This window comes from Pinus tabuliformis, chromosome 6 (genome assembly GCF_031772625.1).
Source record: "Pinus tabuliformis cultivar Carrire ecotype Pingquan chromosome 6, CPIR1, whole genome shotgun sequence".
Classification (NCBI taxonomy): Eukaryota; Viridiplantae; Streptophyta; class Pinopsida; order Pinales; family Pinaceae; genus Pinus; species Pinus tabuliformis.
In genome coordinates this window covers 1,917,884,284-1,917,904,254 of record NC_142292.1, presented here as the reverse complement: position 1 = coordinate 1,917,904,254, position 19,971 = coordinate 1,917,884,284, and the positions used below count along the sequence as shown (strand labels likewise).

Here is a 19,971-nt window from a genome sequence, read left to right as displayed (position 1 = left end):
TTAACTTAAAAAAGGGGCGAGCAGCAAAAGTGTGGATAAGGTGGGGACCATATAACAAAGTATAAAGTTTATCCATTCCCACCGCATGTGCTGCTCCCGGGTCCCCACCACGGATAAGTCAGTGACCACGTAGTTGTGATTTCTCTGCACTTTCGCTGTTCGCATTATATGACGCCACGGCCGCTTCTCCTTCATGTGGCCGCACGCCACTTCTGACGCCGCAATCATTCTCGTTTCTGGTGCATTGTATTAAAGTTAGTCGTGGGGCCAAACCCCACGTTGTCGCTATTTCCATATTTAGCGGACATGCACTCTGTGCTAATTCTATATTTAGAGGGAGATAGAATGACGAGTTAACACAAAGAGAAGACAACACAGGAGTCATGGGTGGTGGGGGCCCAACACATTAAAAATGATTAGTGGGTTGGGCTATCGATAAGTAGATGGGAGTTAACACAAAGTGAAGACCAACATAGGAGTCATGGTGGGTGCGCACGGGTGGCCAACACATTAAACTAGCATTTGCATCACATGTTGCAAAGGAAACGCCGTAAGGCAATGATATAAAAAACAACAACATAGAAGAAAGAAGTCAAAATGTTATGCAAATGACATAAGAAACAACAACATAGAAGAAAGAAGTCAAATTTTTATGCAATTTTGTTTCGTTAACGGTGTTTATTTTTTATCATCAACAAATGGCTAGATCATCTATTCATATTAGCAAGAACTTTCGCGTTTCAGGGCGTTGCCACAATGCCACAAAGCTCATTCTGATGATCACCGGGAAGCGAATTGTTGTGAGAGATGCAAATTGTTTCCATTGTTTCTCGAATGGACTTTGTTCTTGCACTGATTATTGTAATGCTAATTGCAAATCGTCTCATAAAAAATAGTGTGACTGCAAGCATAAGCAATTACTTGCCTTTTGTGACAAGCATATGTTTGATAGAGAAAAATGGAAAAATGCAAAAGCAGAGGGGAATAGTAAAATATTTGATGTCTAATCTAGGGTGCATACATAGCATCGGTGTAATCTAGGGTGCATACATAGCAAAAACATACCTGGATAGTTAGTGACATTTTCATAAGACAGATTGAATTTCTACCTGATTCATTTCTTCATATCGACCATAATTTTACAAAAAATGTCGAATAGGGGTTACATTGAGTATAGTATTGCTAGAAATTTGCATAATGCAGTGTTGTTGGGTGGTATGCCAATGGTGACACGTCATGTGATCATATTTCATTGATATAGATGGTATTTCGAGCATAATTATTTAAGGTTACGTGTAGAAGATTTCAAGAGAAGATATGCATGGCAGGTTCTAACTGCCCTAACATAATTCACCCAAAAGATACAAAATTTATCTGACAAATTGAATTATCTTGGACAATGTGATTGTTACATGAGAAGGCATGCATTGGGCTTAAGATTGTAAAATACTTCATAGCCTTTTCCAATATACTATAAATCAAGGCCAAGGAACACTAATGTAGGGAATGAAACATGCGTAGAAGCTAGGACATTCATAACATAGTAAGAAGAGCATTCCCTATGGGGTTCTCTAGGTCAAACCCATTTCTAATTACATGGCCATGCACCTCGTTTCCTTGCTGCGGAGCTTCTAGGCCAGCACACGCACCAAGTACACTGGAAAAGGTAACATGATCCGCCTCTATAGCTGTCCATTGCATCCAGCCATAAAGCCTTAATGCCTCTTGACAATACCCATTTTTAGTATATCCAACAATCATAGTATTCCATGACACCACATCCCGTTCAGGCATTTTGTCAAACACTGTCCATGCATCCGCTACATATCAATATTGACTTGTTCGACTTACTCAGAACTAGTCACTGAAGCTGATCATATAGTGCAAGAACTCCAGCCCTTACTACTCTTAACATAATATTAGTTGTTACTCCTCTGAAGAGGGCATGGATGCCCTCTTGGCGCACAATCTGTTGAAAAGCATGGACGGTGTTGCTATAACTTGTTTCTAGAAAAACAGCTTGACAAAATTTTTTATGTGAGATCCATCATAGTTGCTAGAAGTAACATCACAAGCTCAGAACATGAGCAAGAATGTAGATTTTATGTCATATTTCTTACTTGTATAATGTCTTCAGCATGTCGTGTATAAGACAAAGAAAGAAAGTCAATGTTGTTGCGAACTCCCCAAGATGCAATAACCTTCAAAGTACAAACAACAGAAATAAATCAAATTACAAACCTTGTAATAATCAAATCACATGATGCACAATAAAATTTAGCACAAAAATAGACTAGTGCCCTGCAATTTGTAAGGTTACATTTATTTCATGAGATCAAAGCTTGAACTATCTAATATTTGAAGAGCGAGGGTTACCACAATTAGCAAATGCAAAAATTAATTTATTTGACACTTTGATTTCATGTTAGTTACAGACTGCATGCTTTCAGTTTATAAGGTTTATCCTAAGGTCCTTGATGGATGCCAATATTGTCTTCTGACATTGCTTGATGAACATTTGACAAAGGATGAGAACAATGATGTAATTGAGATTCAAAGATTATGAATAAATAAGGAAGACCTTTATATAAGGGAAATTAACTCAATATGATCATTTTAAAGATATGCTATCACCAATATTAATATTCATTAGGTTAGGGACAAATAGAAAATTAGCATTAGGTTTCTAACATCCAAATGGTCTCACCATTGTTTGAATTAAGCACTCCTAGTGATAAAAAGAGTGAAAATATGTTAAAAATTGGATTCTATAAGCTTCTAGAGGGCATTATGTTGTCAAAGATTGCCCGAGGTGAGAATTAATCAAGTGCCAGATACCCAAAAAATAGCCATTGGATTTAGTAAATTACAAGTAAATCCTGTTCAAGGTGTAAGATCGAATTTACCATAATGAGCAGAGACAAACTAACTAGTGGACAGGTAGTCAAACAAACTATGTGCTTCTAAAGGCATTATGTCGTCAAATATTGCAGATGCCCCAAGGTGAAGCATAGATTTAAATTTCCCAAAAAAAAATAACCAATTACAATTTTACAAAATGTTAAAAGACACAACAACATGAATACAGGATATGCTAGCTTCCTTTTAAAAGCTTTGCACATGAAACGGAGCTCGAAACCAGATCTGCATAATCTTATATAATGTGACCATGATCTTGCAACTGATGCATGAACTCCCTGAACTCCCTCTCCTGGGTAACAAATCTGGCTAAAGCAAACTTCCCAGCACTTTTATAGGCATCTATAACTGCCTTGAACGTGAATTCGTTTGGCCGAAAACCCTTTTGTTTCATTTTTTAAAACATTCTCCTAACACCATCTACCAACCCTAGCTTCCCATAGTTAATTGTCATACTTGCATAAGTAATTGTATCTAGTTCAAGACCTTTGGCTTGCATGATCATGAACATGTTGTAAGCTTCATTAATCCTCCCAGCACTACCAAGTGCATATATAACAGCATTGTAAGAAGACACATCAAAATCCAACCCAGAAGCTCTCAGTTCATCACAAGCTTCCAAAGCTTCAGCATGCATCCCCACTGCAGAAAACATTGTCAGCTATTCTATTTCATTTCATCGGTTTACTATTCATCACCAATTTTCCTTCTGTTACTTCACAAATTAGCTCACATGCCTGCGGTAATGCCTCTACTTATGCCAATGGAAGTACTTTTTCGAGCGATTTGAATAGGTTAATGGGTGATCTAATGAAGAACGCATCTCAAACAAGGTTCAACACTTCTTTCTATGGCAAAAGTCCTAACAGAATATATGGCCTCCTCCAGTGTCAAGGTAACATATCTAGCCAAGACTGTTCAATCTGTTCACAAGAAGCAAACGATAGTGTTATACAACTTTGTGGAAAAGACGTCGGCGCTCGAGTATGGTTAGAAAGCTGCTTCCTGGGATACGAGAACTTTAGCCTTTTTTCAAAGCTAGACACCAATGGGACTTATCTGATTATGGTAATTGAAATTAGTACAAGTAATCTATACAATTTCAAGAGCTTTTCAACGTGTCTGATGAGGCCTGCAATTCTGCAAATAAGGGATTCACTCAAGGCTCAGCTACATGTTTTGCCAATGGTACCGTTTACAGATTAGTTCAATGCCGGAGAGATTTATCCAGAAAGGACTGTAGATCTTGCTTTCAACTACCAACGAATAACCTCCACCGATGTCGTTCTCTGAATGGAGGAGCCCAGGCACTATCGGGAAGCTGCAGGGTTCGATATGAAATATACCCTTCTTTTAACACTAGTACTGCTGGGAATAGTGCTAGTCCACTTTCATTCTCTAACTCCTCCCGGCCAAACCCTTCTGCCCATATGACTTAGGTGACTCAGGCGAATGGAGCTTCACACACCACATCAAGTAATCCCTCATGGCCACATCTAATTTTATGATTTCCTTGGTTTTGGGGATTATAGAAATTGATTGTAACTTCAATGTCTGTAAATAACAATACAATGCATTACATGATTTGCTCTACAAAAAATTCTCTGGGGATTGTGGCAGGCGTCTTAGTAGTGTTAATGGTCTGTTTGTTTGCCCTGAGGAACATACTGAAATCTTTCTTTTCACGGAACCCAGTAACATGTCAGTAGAATGAAGGTAGAATCAGCGGAATTTATCTCAGATTTTAAGAATAATTGACCTTATTCTTGTTTATCTTATTCTGAACTTATCTTGATGGCAGATTTTAAGAATAATTTTCAAAATATTCTAAATCTACCATTTAGAAATAAAATTGAATCTATAAAGAGGCATCTCTTTAACACAACCCATTCATATTTATGTTATCTAATGAAATTAGATTCTTATTTGCCTCTTCTTTTTCTATGTAGAAAAACATGTTAATGATCCAGAATCGACACTAATCGAACATGAGCAAATTATTTTCACCTTAGAAGCACTCACAGAAGCAACGGATAATTTTCATGAAAACATGAAGCTTGGAGAGGGAGGCTTTGGCCCTGTATACAAGGTATTTACCTACCCACTATTGTTTGCAAGTTTAACGCTATCACTTTACATCATCTTCCAGATAGAGGAACAGGAACAGGGATTTTTCCATGGTTTGTTGATGGACTGATTCTTCCAGGGAATAACGAGAGACGGAAAAGAAATAGCAGTGAAGAAGTTGTCTGTAAGGTCTGGACAGGGCAAACGAGAGTTTATGAATGAAGTGAAGCTTGTTACCCATGTTCAACACCGAAATCTGGTAAAGCTGCTCGGATGTTGTGTCAAGGGTCCCGAAAGGTTGCTTGTTTATGAGTATTTGCGAAACTAGAGTCTTGACACCTTCCCGTTTGGTATGTCATTTTGAATTTTGTTTCCTGTATGAGGGAAAGATGATCAATTTTTCATAAATTAATGAGATTGATTATGTAAAAGGTTTTGAAAATTACTATTCTTTGAATACAAATACATATCTAGAGAAGAATAGACATCTTGATTGGCAAAAACGCTATAACATCATAATGGGAATAGCTCGTGGTCTTCCTTATCTTCATGAAGATTCACAGTTGCGAATAATTCATAGAGACATTAAAGCAAACAACATTTTGCTTGATGAAAGGCTGAATCCTAAAATAGCAGACTTTGGGCTAGCAAGACTCTTTCCTAAAGACGAGACTCACATCTAAACAAGAGTTGCAGGGACATAGTGAGAATATTTCACTCTACCCTTCTCTTCTCTATGCAATTTATTTGAAATTAATCAATTTGTTAAACAGCTTAACATTTATGCAATCATGTGCCACAATCACCCCCAACTTATTTGAAGAGTTTCTGATTGGAGTATGTAGCGGTTACATGGCGCCAGAGTATGCAATGCAGGGGAAACTATCCCTGAAAGCTGATGTGTATAGCTTTGGAGTGTTAATCCTTGAGATTGTGACAGAGATTAAAAACAGTGATATAAATTTTTCCCCAGAAATGCAAAGCCTATCAGAATGGGTAAGACTTCAATTCATGACTTTTTTTTGGTATGAATAATAGTGGATTGCGATAAATCAGAATAATGATGATTTACCTTGGATGGGATGCAGGCATGGAGATTACAGAAGCAAGGGTGTGTTCTGAATATGATTGATTCCACAGTAACGGAAACATGGCAGCAGGAGGAAGTTGTAAGATGCATTGAGGTTGCTCTTCTATGCACGCAAGCTGATTCAGGCCTCCGTCCAACCATGTCTAATGTTATATTAATGATCTCAAGCTCTCCTGTAACATTACTAAATCCAACACAGCCAGCATTTCTTAAAAATAGTGAGAGTACAACACAAGGCTGCGCTGGCTACGCGGCCCTCAAGCAGGAAGAAAGACACGAAACGAAGAAGAAAGACACGTTTCGTCACTGCGAAGACACGTTTCAGTTCAGTCACTACGAAGAGTCTCATCACCAGGAGGCCTGGCCTTTCATGGCCCATTGCCAGATCCTCCCTCTCTATCTTCCAGCTGGTGGAAAAAATAATATTTTTCTATGAAAAAAACATATTAAATCAACGAGAGAAAACACCCCATTCGTCTAACACACAAAATCAATGGCTCAAGATTGCACACGTCACATTTTAGGGATGTCTTTCTCAGAGGGAACGCCTTACGGCGTAAATATAAGTAATGAACCATAAGTAAGATCTGCATAAGTAAGATCTGCATAATCTTATATAATGTGACCATGATCTTGCAACTGATGCATGAACTCCCTGAACTCCCTCTCCTGGTTAACAAATCTGGCTAAAGCAAACTTCCCAGCACTTTTATAGGCATCTATAACTGCCTTGAATGTGAATTCGTTTGGCCGAAAACCCTTTTGTTTCTTCTTTTAAAACATTCTCCTAACACCGTCTACCAACCCTAGCTTCCCATAGCTAATTGTCATACTTGCATAAGTAATTGTATCTGGTTCAAGACCTTTGGCTTGCATGATCATGAACATGTTGTAAGCTTCATTAATCCTCCGAGCACTACCAAGTGCATATATAACAGCATTGTAAGAAGACACATCAAAATCCAACCCAGAAGCTCTCAGTTCATCACAAGCTTCCAAAGCTTCAGCATGCATCCCCACTGCAGAAAACATTGTCAGCTATTCTATTTCATTTCATCGGTTTACTATTCATCACCAATTTTCCTTCTGTTACTTCACAAATTAGCTCACATGCCTGCGCTAATGCCTCTACTTATGCCAATGGAAGTACTTTTTCGAGCGATTTGAATAGGTTAATGGGTGATCTAATGAAGAACGCATCTCAAACAAGGTTCAACACTTCTTTCTATGGCAAAAGTCCTAACAGAATATATGGCCTCCTCCAGTGTCAAGGTAACATATCTAGCCAAGACTGTTCAATCTGTTCACAAGAAGCAAACGATAGTGTTATACAACTTTGTGGAAAAGACGTCGGCGCTCGAGTATGGTTAGAAAGCTGCTTCCTGCGATACGAGAACTTTAGCCTTTTTTCAAAGCTAGACACCAATGGGACTTATCTGGTTATGGTAATTGAAATTAGTACAAGTAATCTATACAATTTCAGGACCACTACTTCAAATCTGCTTTTCAACGTGTCTGATGAGGCCTGCAATTCTGCAAATAAGGGATTCACTCAAGGCTCAGCTACATGTTTTGCCAATGGTACCGTTTACAGATTAGTTCAATGCTGGAGAGATTTATCCAGAAAGGACTGCAGATCTTGCTTTCAACTACCAACGAATAACCTCCACCGATGTCGTTCTCTGAATGGAGGAGCCCAGGCACTATCGGGAAGCTGCAGGGTTCGATATGAAATATACCCTTCTTTTAACACTAGTACTGCTGGGAATAGTGCTAGTCCACTTTCATTCTCTAACTCCTCCCGGCCAAACCCTTCTGCCCATATGACTCAGGTGACTCAGGCGAATGGAGCTTCACACACCACATCAAGTAATCCCTCATGGCCACATCTAATTTTATGATTTCCTTGCTTTTGGGGATTATAGAAATTGATTGTAACTTCAATGTCTGTAAATAACAATACAATGCATTACATGATTTGCTCTACAAAAAATTCTCAGGGGATTGTGGCAGGCGTCTTAGTAGTGTTAATGGTCTGTTTGTTTGCCCTGAGGAACATACTGAAATCTTTCTTTTCACGGAACCCAGTAACATGTCAGTAGAATGAAGGTAGAATCAGCGGAATTTATCTCAGATTTTAAGAATAATTGACCTTATTCTTGTTTATCTTATTCTGAACTTATCTTGATGGCAGATTTTAAGAATAATTTTCAAAATATTCTAAATCTACCATCTAGAAATAAAATTGAATCTATAACGAGGCATCTCTTTAACACAACCCATTCATATTTATGTTATCTAATGAAATTAGATTCTTATTTGCCTCTTCTTTTTCTATGTAGAAAAACATGTTAATGATCCAGAATTGACACTAATCGAACATGAGAAAATTATTTTCACCTTAGAAGCACTCACAGAAGCAACGGATAATTTTCATGAAAACATGAAGCTTGGAGAGGGAGGCTTTGGCCCTGTATACAAGGTATTTACCTACCCACTATTGTTAAGTTTAACGCTATCACTTTACATCATCTTCCAGAGAGAGGAACAGGAACAGGGATTTTTCCATGGTTTGTTGATGGACTGATTCTTCCAGGGAATAACGAGAGACGGAAAAGAAATAGCAGTGAAGAAGTTGTCTGTAAGGTCTGGACAGGGCAAACGAGAGTTTATGAATGAAGTGAAGCTTGTTACCCATGTTCAACACCGAAATCTGGTAAAGCTGCTCGGATGTTGTGCTGAGGGTCCCAAAAGGTTGCTTGTTTATGAGTATTTGCGAAACAAGAGTCTTGACACCTTCCCGTTTGGTATGTCATTTTGAATTTTGTTTCCTGTATGAGGGAAAGATGATCAATTTTTCATAAATTAATGAGATTGATTATGTAAAAGGTTTTGAAAATTACTATTCTTTGAATACAAATACATATCCAGAGAAGAAGAGACATCTTGATTGGCAAAAACGCTATAACATCATAATGGGAATAGCTCGTGGTCTTCCTTATCTTCATGAGGATTCACCATTGCGAATAATTCATAGACATTAAAGCAAACAACATTTTGCTTGATGAAAGGCTGAATCCTAAAATAGCAGACTTTGGGCTAGCAAAACTCTTTCCTGAAGATGAGACTCACATCTAAACAAGAGTTGCAGGGACATAGTGAGAATATTTCACTCTACCCTTCTCTTCTCTATGCAATTTATTTGAAATTAATCAATTTGTTAAACAGCTTAACATTTATGCAATCATGTGCCACAATCACCCCCAACTTATTTGAAGAGTTTCTGATTGGAGTATGTAGTGGTTACATGGCGCCAGAGTATGCAATGCAGGGGCAACTATCCCTGAAAGCTGATGTGTATAGCTTTGGAGTGTTAATCCTTGAGATTGTGACGGGGATTAAAAACAGTGATATAAATTTTTCCCCAGAAATGCAAAGCCTATCAGAATGGGTAAGATTTCAATTCATGACTTTTTTTTGGTAGGAATAACAGTGGATTGCGATAAATCAGAATAATGATGATTTACCTTGGATGGGATGCAGGCATGGAGATTACAGAAGCAAGGGTGTGTTCTGAATATGATTGATTCCACAGTAACGGAAACATGGCAGCAGGAGGAAGTCGTAAGATGCACTGAGGTTGCTCTTCTATGCACGCAAGCTGATTCAGGCCTCCGTCCAACCATGTCTAATGTTATATTAATGATCTCAAGCTCTCCTGTAACATTACTAAATCCAACACAACCAACATTTCTTAAAAATAGTGAGAGTACAGCACAAGGCTGCGCTGGCTACGCGGCCCTCAGGCAGGAAGAAAGACACGAAACGAAGAAGAAAGACACGTTTCGTCACTGCGAAGACACGTTTCGGTTCAGTCACTGCGAAGAGTCTCATCGCCAGGAGGCCTGGCCTTTCATGGCCCATTGTCAGATCCTCCCTCTCTGTCTTCCAGCTGGTGGAAAAAATAATATTTTTCTATGAAAAAAACAGATTAAATCAACGGCAGAAAACACCCCAATCGTCTAACACACAAAATCAATGGCTCAAGATTGCACACGTCACATTTTAGGGACGTCTTTCTCAGAGGGAACGCCTTACGGCGTAAATATAAGTAATGAAGCGCTTAAAGAGAAGATCCACGAAAAAACTCACCCAGTGGTATCATTAACTTTGACCCATTTTAAACTGGTAGTATGTCCTCGAGGTTTCAATAATTGTAAAATATTCAACAAAACCTTGGAAAATATTCAAACACATTCTGGCGAAGAGAACCCCAAAGGGTCGTCTAACTCCGTCTTTTTGTGTTAGCTTTAAATAAATTTAGTCTTTGAAATCCCTTAACGCAAAACTGGCCCAGATTGAATCCAATTTTGAATTGGTAAGTGCTATTAACAATCTCACACTATTTTACCATATATAATCTCCAACTTTCAGTGCGATAATTTCTTAAATAAATTTCATAAATGGGAAAGGTTTTATTGGGGACGAATGGACTTACATCTAAACGCCTAATCATCATAGGATTGAAACCAGCCAGCACCTGGCGCGCAAATTCTCGGTCGGTCTTCCACGCGCATTCATTGGCTATGGTAAACAATATTCATTTCAGAAATCAGTTTGTTCTAAAATATCGACGTCGTTATATTAATCGTAGAACACAAAATAAAATCTCACCTGCCAAGACTTGGGGGCGCGAAATGTTTATGAGGGCATTAGCTTCGGCAGCTTCCAGTATTCCTTCCACAATCTGAGGAGAACTCTTTTGGGAGTTATATGGACTTCTAAAACCTCGAACGTATAGGTTTTCAACTTGTGCCAACGTTTGGAATTCAGTTTCAAATATGTCAGTGATCGTAGGTGCAATCATGTTGCCGAATGCCGAGAAGTCTGTTCGAGGATACCTTTCATCCACGGGAATGAAGTTCACGTTCGGAAAACTGACTCGGCTTTCAAATCTGGGATCTGCATACCAGTGTTTTTACTATAAACCGCATGGCAATCTACGCATTTTGGCTGGACCCTTGACAACTAAGTAATTGCCACGTGGATGGGCTACTAGACTAAAGATTCACTGCAGAATAGAAGCTTTCTGAATGCGATCATAACGTATTTCAGAATGGAATATTTCACGAATCGATGACAATCTGTTTATCAATCCAAATGAAACTTTCGAGATGAAAAGAGGTAAATATTATACTTGTTTTGGTTGGTGGACGGCCAGTCCTACATCTTCTGGGATATGGGAATTCCTTGGATCCGCCGAGCACTTCTCTCCGCAGCTCTGGATTGCTGTCAGGATTCCCGATATCATTGTAAACGTCATAATCATATATCCGATCGGATAGCTCCCTTTCTCCGGTTCCATCTCCTCGTAGCTCCACCATATCTCGTTCTCTCAGTTTCTTCAGACCGGTTGGCGTTGAGTCAGGTAGATAGCTCTGAATGAATGCAGGATTCACTCAAGATTGTCAATTTCAATCGGCTTATACGGGACTGTAATTAAAGTATCGCTTAAGCTATATATTGAACCAGTACTGTACCATACAGCATACCTTGTTGGAGAAGAAAATGCGATCGCACTTGGTGGTATGAAAGGGGAATATCCAAGAGTTGCACTTAAAACGCAGCTTACCATGGCCAGCGATATCAAGAATTACGGATTTCAGAAAAAACTCTCGTGAATGCAAATTCGTTATCAAGAGTGCTCCAGGAAATCCCAAAATAGAGTTCCACTTGAACGAGATTTCGTAGTGTGTATCACCAGCAATGGGTGCATCGAAGGGTTTCCAGTGTATATAAGATGCTTCACCGGCCGTTTTTCCCATTCCACTTTCTACCATGCATAACATGACAAATTAGGAAGAAAGACACGAAACGAAGAAGAAAGACACGTTTCGGTTCAGTCACTGCTCACTGCGAAGAGTCTCATCGGCAGGAGGCCTGGCCTTTCATGGCCCATTGCCAGATCCTCCCTCTCTGTCTTCCAGCTGGTGGAAAATAACAGATTAAATCAATGGCAGAAAAAAATAGATTAAATCAATGGCAGAAAACACCCCAATCATCTAACACACAGAATCAGTGGCTCAAGATTGCACACGTCACATTTTAGGGATGTGTTTCTCAGAGGGAACGCCTTACGGCGTAAAAATTTATTAGTGGGTAGATGGTTGGCATTTTCAATGCACCCCTGCTGGGATCAAAGCAACATGTTCCTATAGTTGGAACCATGCAAAGAAATGTAATGGAAATAAAAAATCATAAATTGGCATTAAGTTAGAGTGGGAAACAAATTGGTTCCACTTGTTTGACATCTCTTAATTAGAGGGTCCATATGGATCATCTTCTCTACATAAGAATCAAGTTTTGGAAAAGCAATTTCCAAAGTTGTATTTCTGGTAATTTTGAAGATGTATTTTGTGGTTAATTTTAAACAAAATTTAGTAGGGATTTTTAAAATTTTGAGTTTAAGTTATTTAATCTGTAAAATTCAAATGTCTCGGAGCTTTTTAGGGTGTTAAATATGTTTATGTATTCAAAAATAGATTTTAAATAACAAAAAATCACAAATTTGTTTGAAATTGTATCGTTGAATTCTGATGAAGAAGGTTATTTCGTCTATAAGTTACATTAGGCCTTTCTTTTTTTCCCTTCTTTTTCAATTGGATATTTTTCGTCCAAGTGATGTCCAAAAGAGTATTCGCTATGTTGTTAGGATAGGGTACTCTTTCATGGGATGGGGGTACTCTTTTAGTTTTTATAATTTTTCATTTTAAATTTTTTGATTTCCTTCTCTTACAAGAAATTTTAGTTGACTAGGTTTATTTGTTGCTTGACCGATTTTCAGTTGCTTCCAATGCTACTATTATTTGAAGCATTTTCTTAATAGCCTTTTCGCGTAGATTTGAATTTCTATTACTTTAGTGGAGGATTTTTTGGTTATGATACTTGTAGTGAGACCTTTAATAAGCATTCCTCTATTGCAAGGAGATCATGCACATTGAGGGCTTCCCTTACCTACATCTAATGCCTGAGACTGAGACTTACTAAATTTCTTTTTGGCCTTTACATCAATTATGGCTTAGAACCAGTTCAAGTTAGATTTTCTCTTGGTAATATTTTGATTATGTTATTGAATTTGGTAATTTTTTATTTTTATTTTTATGATAGGTTTTAATTGGTTTTAATCACATTGTGGGAAAAAGGTAGGCTATTCTATCAACATTGTTTGAGATTTTGATCAAACTCTTGCAAATTTTCCATATTCATGGCACACAATATATTTGAAGCATAGATTTTTGTAGTATGGATATTGGTGAAATAAGCTAGAGTAAAATGGCATCTAATGTATCTTTATCCAAAGCCATTTATATGTAGATGTTTGCATAGGGGTATTGAGACTACTTTGGCTTTATTGTTGTAATGAACTTTTCCAATCTCTTACCTATGGATTTGAGGTGGATTTACTCACCCCCAAAAGTGCCATGGTTATTTTTTCAATGGTTTGAAATCTAAAAATTGATGGTTCAAATGCATTCTCCCTGCATCCATGAGATATGGGCCAAATTGAAATACAAGATCTTTTGAAGTTTGAAACAAAGAAACTAGTAACCACATCTATAACCAAGGAAAGAGGGTTGCCTTTGTAGCTTTGGCTTCCAAGATTCTACAATCCATTTTTCTAAATATATGGGCTTCGGCCATAAACCATTGAACTTACTTATCGAAGCTTGATCTAAGAGGATCCCAATATTTGCTTCTAGCTTTTGAGATGAGATGTTTAGGATGTAGGTGGGTTTCACCTTCTCCACAACTCTGGTGGGAATGTGAAATCCATGGATTTATTTTTCTGTAGGCTCCAATGGATTTGTTTCTTTGAAATCCCTCCTTTGCAACAATGATGTCTTTTTGAAGTGGATAGATTCACTACTTAAAGGTCCTTTGGTGCCATATAGACTAGCCTCCATCTCAAGACGTGTTGGCTCCCATACTTGCAAAGCAGTGATTATTAAGGGAAATGACCTTTAGAAGTGACTTGGCTAAGGTAGAGCCCTAGTGGTGAAGGGAAAACTTGGCTCACATTTTTTATAAGCAATAAACTTTCTTGACCTCAAATGTGAAAAAAGATTATTGTGCTTATATTTTTGTATAGGTTTCACTTAGCCACTTCCTTTTTCCTTATGCATGTTTTATCTTCAAAATTCTGTTTGACCAAATTTTGTTACTTTTGCACTCTATCCTTCCTTTACATGTTTTAATGAATCTTTTGTGTCATCTAAAATCTGTTAGTCTAATGTAATATAATGATTATTAATACATGTACATTAAGATTTACGTGTTTTTTTTATATCATTATGAATATGATGAGGTTTTGTTTTTGCAATTTTATTTGTTATCCTATCATAGTTACCAATATTTGCTAATTTTTAAATTATTTGTTGAAACCATATAATTATGTCTCAAATTATTATTAAAAATATGTTTTTTTGTTTAATAAAACAATAAATATAGAAATACATCATGATATTTTGCAAAAAAATTATAGTTCCAAAAGATGAGACATAGGTATCTATTTGAGCTTTCAACATGGGGTTGTGTATGAGTTTGTCAAATGATTTGTTTTAGTTAAGGTGTTAATAGTTGGAAGTTAGAAGTTGAACTGTATGTTCTAATTATGTAAAACATTGCTCTCACACCATTCTGTGAATGGCCCATTACAACTAGTTGAATGGATCATTATTTCTTATAAAAATAATTAAATGGCCCATTACAAATAGTTGAATGTATCAATAGATTCGTAAACACACATATCTAAGAGTTTGAGAAATAAATATGTTTTCCATAAATTTCTTATAAAAATAATTAAATGGCCGATTACAAATAATTGAATGCATCAATAAATTCATAAACACACATATCTAAGAGTTTGAAAAATAAATATGTTTCCCATAAATTACTTAATTAAGTACTTCGTATGCCTAGTATAAGACCCTTTAATTCCATTCAAAGCCATTGTAAATAATTCACTTTTTCTATTAATGTTTGGTTGTTACTAGAAACACTATAGCCATAGAAATTTTTGAACTAAAACTATAACAAATGAATATAATGGAGTCACTTAAAAGGTTGATAATCAACAAATTGAAGAGGTAAGAATATTTGAGACATAACAAAAAAAGGGATAGATAGAATAAGGCACTCAAGCGAAGTAGAATATGCAAAGGAGAAAATGCATTGTATATGTCCCAATGACAACCAACATCATTATATTTCTGGAAAAACACAAATTCGATATTCAATATATTTATATATTGTTAAAAATGAAATAAAAAACATATTTTATTATTTTAATTAATAAAGGAAAATAAATTTTAATATATAATACTAAATGAAATTAAATTGAAAATATATATATATATATATATATATATTTTAATTCAAAAAATTTTAAACAATAATATATATATATATATATATATATTATATATATATATATATATTATATATATATATATATATATATTGAATAGCTTTTAATGTAATATTACATATACATCTGAAGGAACGGAGGGGCATTGAGGAAGAAACACGGGAGAGCTGAAGCAAATAGGGTTATAGAGAACAGCAGAGTTCATCTTCAATGGAGGGTGGCAGAGGAGGGAGCTCGGCTCCCTCCTACAAAGATGTTGTTGCCAGCAGAAGTAAATCACTGATGGGGAATAGTAAAGATGGTACGAATGAAAGGAACAGGGACAATGAAAAGGAAGCAGATGGAACCAAAACCAAGGAAAACAACTGCACAAAGGACAAAGAGGAAGAAGACAAAAGTCAGGGTTCAAGAGACAAAAAACAAAAAGGACCTTGCAAACCAAAAGCAGAAATCTCTCCTAGAGTAATATTAAATGATCCTGCTCTACAGGCGCACAGGGAACACATGGGGACCTACGCCATTATCTGTAAATTCATGGGACTATGGCCCACTGAAAAAGCTTTACAGACGTGGATCAAGTATCACTGGAAACCCAAAGGAAGCATTGACCTACATCTTGGGTCAAAGGGATTCTTCATAGTGGTGTTCTCAAACATCGAAGACAAAGACAGAATATTCGAAGGAGGACCCTACTTTTTTGCAGCAGCTGGTCTCTATATGAGGCCATGGAGGATGAACTTTGTCCCAGAGCGGGAGACTTTCTCTTTGGTTCCAGTGTGGGTAAGGCTCTATTCTCTACCTCTTGATTATTGGCAAACTGAATCGCTAGCTGCCATTGGCAATAAACTAGGACGTTTTGTCAAAGCTTCTAAAGCCACAAGAAGAGGAAAATATACCTCCTTTGCAAGGATATGTGTGGAAATGGATCTATCAGGAGCGCTTCCAGATGAAGTTATCCTGGAAGTTTTTGATGAGGAGTGGGTGCAGACAGTGGACTACGAGCATATCCCTTTCAGATGCCGTAGGTGCCATGAACATGGACATCTGTTCAGAGACTGCCCTCTTAGTAAAGCAGACAACAAAGATAAACTCAATACAACGAAGGATACAGAAAGATATCAGAAAGTGGCAAGTAGAGGAAAAGGAGGAAAAAAGGGGCTTAAGCAACAATATAACGAGGGGTAGAAGGTCAGTCAGAACAAGTTTCAAGTGCTGGAAGAGAATGAAGAAATCACAAGAGAAAACCAATATCAGGAGGAAGGTACTAATGAAAAAGAAAAAGAAGAGGACAAAAAACAGTCTCAAGAAATTGGTTCTCAAAAAGAGGCGATGATAAGTGTAACAGAAATGGAGATGGACCAGGAAATGACCCAAAGTGAAACAGATCTGGAAGATCATGAACTACAAGAAATTCTCGACAAGGAAAACCTAGATCTTGAAGGATTCTTGATGCAGGGAACCAAAGGAGGAATAGATTCACTGCCTCAAGAAGAATGCAACAGAATACAACAGTTGTTTTTATGGAAAACTCAAGAAAGAGGGCTGGGAAAAGGTAAAAATATTCACAAACAGAAGCACGGAGGGGTGAAAACAATGAAATCAACCCCAGGATTAGCTACTAGAAATCCAAGAAAGAAGAGGGGCAGGAAAAAGCAAAATGAGCTCTTGATGGAGTGCAGAAAGCTAATGATAGATTTAGGTAAGATGAAAGATCTAACCAGTTACTCCTTTACAAATATTTAATTATGAAGTTCATATCTTGGAATATCAGAGGTGTAGGAAGTAAAAGAAAACAAAGAATGCTTAGTAATAGAATGAAGCTAGCAATGTTGGACATAATCTTCATTCAAGAAACAAAGTGCTCCATTCAGAAATTAAAACAAATCCACAGCAAATGGCTTAATAGATTTGAGTTTCTAGAAGTTAAAGCAGAGAACACAGCTGGGGGCATTCTCACTCTATGGAACCCCCAAAAAGTCAGCATAATAGATGCAGAGGCATCAAGAAATTATTTTTCAATTATCATTCAACCAGTGGGGGTGTCGGACACCTTACTGGTTACAAATGTTTATGGTCCTCAACGAATATATGAGAAACTCAAATTTCTTGACTCCTTGGTAGATCTCAGAAGTAGACATGAAGAAATCCCCTAGGTCTTGGGAGGAGATTTCAACATGATTAAATCTCTTTCAGAAAAAAAGGAGGTACCAGAATGCTAAGTAAAGATTCAGTAGTGTTCCAATCCTTCACAGAAGATATGAAATTGGTTGACTCTGAAATGCACAACAACCTTTTTACTTGGAATAAAAAAAGAGGAGGTGATGCCCAGGTTGCCTCCAAGTTAGACAGATTTTTTATCTCAGAGGAGCTGATGCTCACTAATAAAGAAATAACTGCCAGTGTTCTCCCTTTTGGAGGATCTGATCACTGGCCAATTCAATTAGAGATCAAGGGGTTCGCTTCTCCCAGAAATAGACCCTTCAGATTTGAGAATATCTGGCTCTCCCACCCAGATTTCATCAGCAACATTGAAAAATGGTGGTCCGAAGATCTGCAGATCCAGGGCACCAAAATGTTCCTCCTTCATAAAAGGCTAAAGCACATAAAACTCAGACTCAAAGAATGGAACAAGAAGGACTTTGGTAATATTTTCGTAGACAAAAAATCAGTGGAAATTAAACTATAGGAACTAATCCAAGCATTGATCATTGATGGTTTTGATAAAGTCAAGAGTGAACAAGCTAATAAATACAATCAAGAATGGGAGAATTTATGCAAACAAGAGGAAATCTTTTGGAGACAAAAGTCTAGAGTTCAATGGCTCAAAGAAGGTGAACGAAACACCAAATTTTTCCACAGATCCACCATGGCCAATAGAGCGCACAATAGAATCTCTTCGATATTGAATGAGAATGGGGAGCTTCAGACCTCTCATAAGAATATCGAAGCTGTGCTGGTTCAGCATTTCAAAGGAATCACAAAGGAAGATAATCCAAACAGAGAACAATGCATTAAGGAAATTACAAAAAATATCCCTAAAATGGTGTCTAGAGAGGATAATTTTAACCTGAATAAACCAGTAACCGAAGAAGAACTCAGTGAGGTTATTAAAGATATGCAGAATGGCAAAGCTCCAGGTCCGGATGGTTTTAATGTAGACTTTTTCAAGGCCTGCTGGAATGTGGTCAAACAGGATATTCTGAATGTTGTAGAGGACTCCAGAAGAAGCAGGGCCATTCTGAAAACCCTCAACACCTCCTTCATCTCCCTAATCCCCAAACAGGATTCAGCCCTGACTCCTGATAAGTTCAGACCCATTGCTTTATGCAATGTTGTTTACAAAATTATTTCCAAAATTATGGCTAGCAGACTCAAACCTCTTCTTCCTTCTTTAATTTCAGGGGAACAATCAGGTTATGTGGAAGGAAGACAAATCCTAAACAACATTATTCATGCCCACAAGGTAGTTCATTCGCTTACCAGCAAAAAGCAGGCTGGTATGATCATGCAATTAGATATTGCAAAAGCGTATGACAAGGTGAACTGGATTTACATTAAGAAAGTCCTTACTGCTTTTGGGTTTGATCACAACTGGGTCAGATGGGTTATGGCTCTAGTTACTTCTTCCAGCTTTTCAATTCTAGTGAATGGCTCGCCCTCAGAGATCTTCACTCCTTCCAGAGGCCTCAGGCAGGGAGACCCACTCTCTCCCTTTCTCTTTATCCTCATGATGGAAGATCTGGGCAGATCCATTAATCACGCCAAAGTCTTAGGAAAGATCAAGGGCCTCCAATTAACGGAGAATGGTCAAGCAATGACTCACCAACAATTTGTGGATGACACCATGCTGCAGGGTATCCCCACAGTCAAAGAAGCTTCAACGTACAAACAAATCCTAAATGACTTTGCCTTGGCTACATGTATGGAAGTTAATCTCTCCAAATCAAATTTTTTTTTCTTAAATACTAACATTGAAATTCAGAGGAACATCTCCAGAATTCTGGGCTTTCAAAGGGATTCCATCCCTTCAAAGTATTGGGGAATTCCCCTTACAGCTAGACCATTGCACAAAGGTGTTTGGGAACCGATGCTCAACAAGATGCAAGACAAAGTCAAAAAATGGACTTTCAGATCGTTGAACCTTGCTGGAAGGTTGATTCTGACAAAGGCCATTCTTCAATCTATCCCTGTTTTCTTTTTATCAGCCCTTCCAGCTCCCAAAGGGATCTTACAACAATTTAGGAATATCCAAAGAGACTTCCTTTGGGGCAAGGAGGAAATAAGGAAAAAATGGGCCCTTGTTCCTTGGGATAAAATTTGTAAACCCAAAAGTCACGGAGGTCTAGGTTTAGATGATCAGGGGATTCTGAGTAATGTTTTAGGAGCCAAGCTCTGGTGGAGGTGGATTAAAGAACCAGGGGCTCAATGGGCCAAAATCTGGAAAGAAAAATATGCAAGCTCCTGGCAA

General features: G+C 37.6%; 2 protein-coding genes and 2 pseudogenes across 2 annotated transcripts in view; 2 read left to right on the top strand and 2 right to left on the bottom strand.

Moving 5' to 3' along the window:
- Nucleotides 1–3,793: 3,793 nt before the first annotated feature.
- LOC149266853 (cysteine-rich receptor-like protein kinase 44) lies at nucleotides 3,794–6,512 on the top strand (annotated as a pseudogene).
- An 815-nt stretch (nucleotides 6,513–7,327) lies between these two features.
- Nucleotides 7,328–11,112, top strand: LOC149266852 (cysteine-rich receptor-like protein kinase 44; annotated as a pseudogene).
- Nucleotides 11,113–11,202: 90 nt separating this feature from the next.
- LOC149266851 (linoleate 9S-lipoxygenase A-like) lies at nucleotides 11,203–11,916 on the bottom strand. The gene is made up of 2 exons (XM_089409351.1): nucleotides 11,629–11,916; nucleotides 11,203–11,514 (listed from the first exon to the last, which is right to left on the bottom strand). The coding sequence occupies exons 1-2, from the start codon at nucleotides 11,914–11,916 to the stop codon at nucleotides 11,203–11,205; spliced, it is 600 nt and encodes a 199-aa protein (XP_089265477.1).
- Nucleotides 11,917–11,975: 59 nt separating this feature from the next.
- The window catches only part of LOC149266850 (toll/interleukin-1 receptor-like protein), a 109,746-nt gene continuing 101,750 nt past the window's right edge, over nucleotides 11,976–19,971 (bottom strand). Inside the window, exon 3 of the mRNA XM_089409344.1 lies at nucleotides 11,976–12,063. Within this exon, the coding sequence (XP_089265470.1) occupies nucleotides 11,976–12,063 (88 nt within the window). The remainder of the gene's footprint in view (nucleotides 12,064–19,971) is intronic.

Excerpts from the sequence above, each read along its gene's own strand:
- LOC149266851 (XM_089409351.1), bottom strand. The coding sequence starts at position 11,916 with ATGGTAGAAAGTGGAATGGGAAAAACGGCCGGTGAAGCATCTTATATA. Across the intron at positions 11,515-11,628 it reads GCATTTTCTTCTCCAACAAG|AGCTATCTACCTGACTCAAC; the intron begins GTATGCTGTATG and ends GCATTCATTCAG.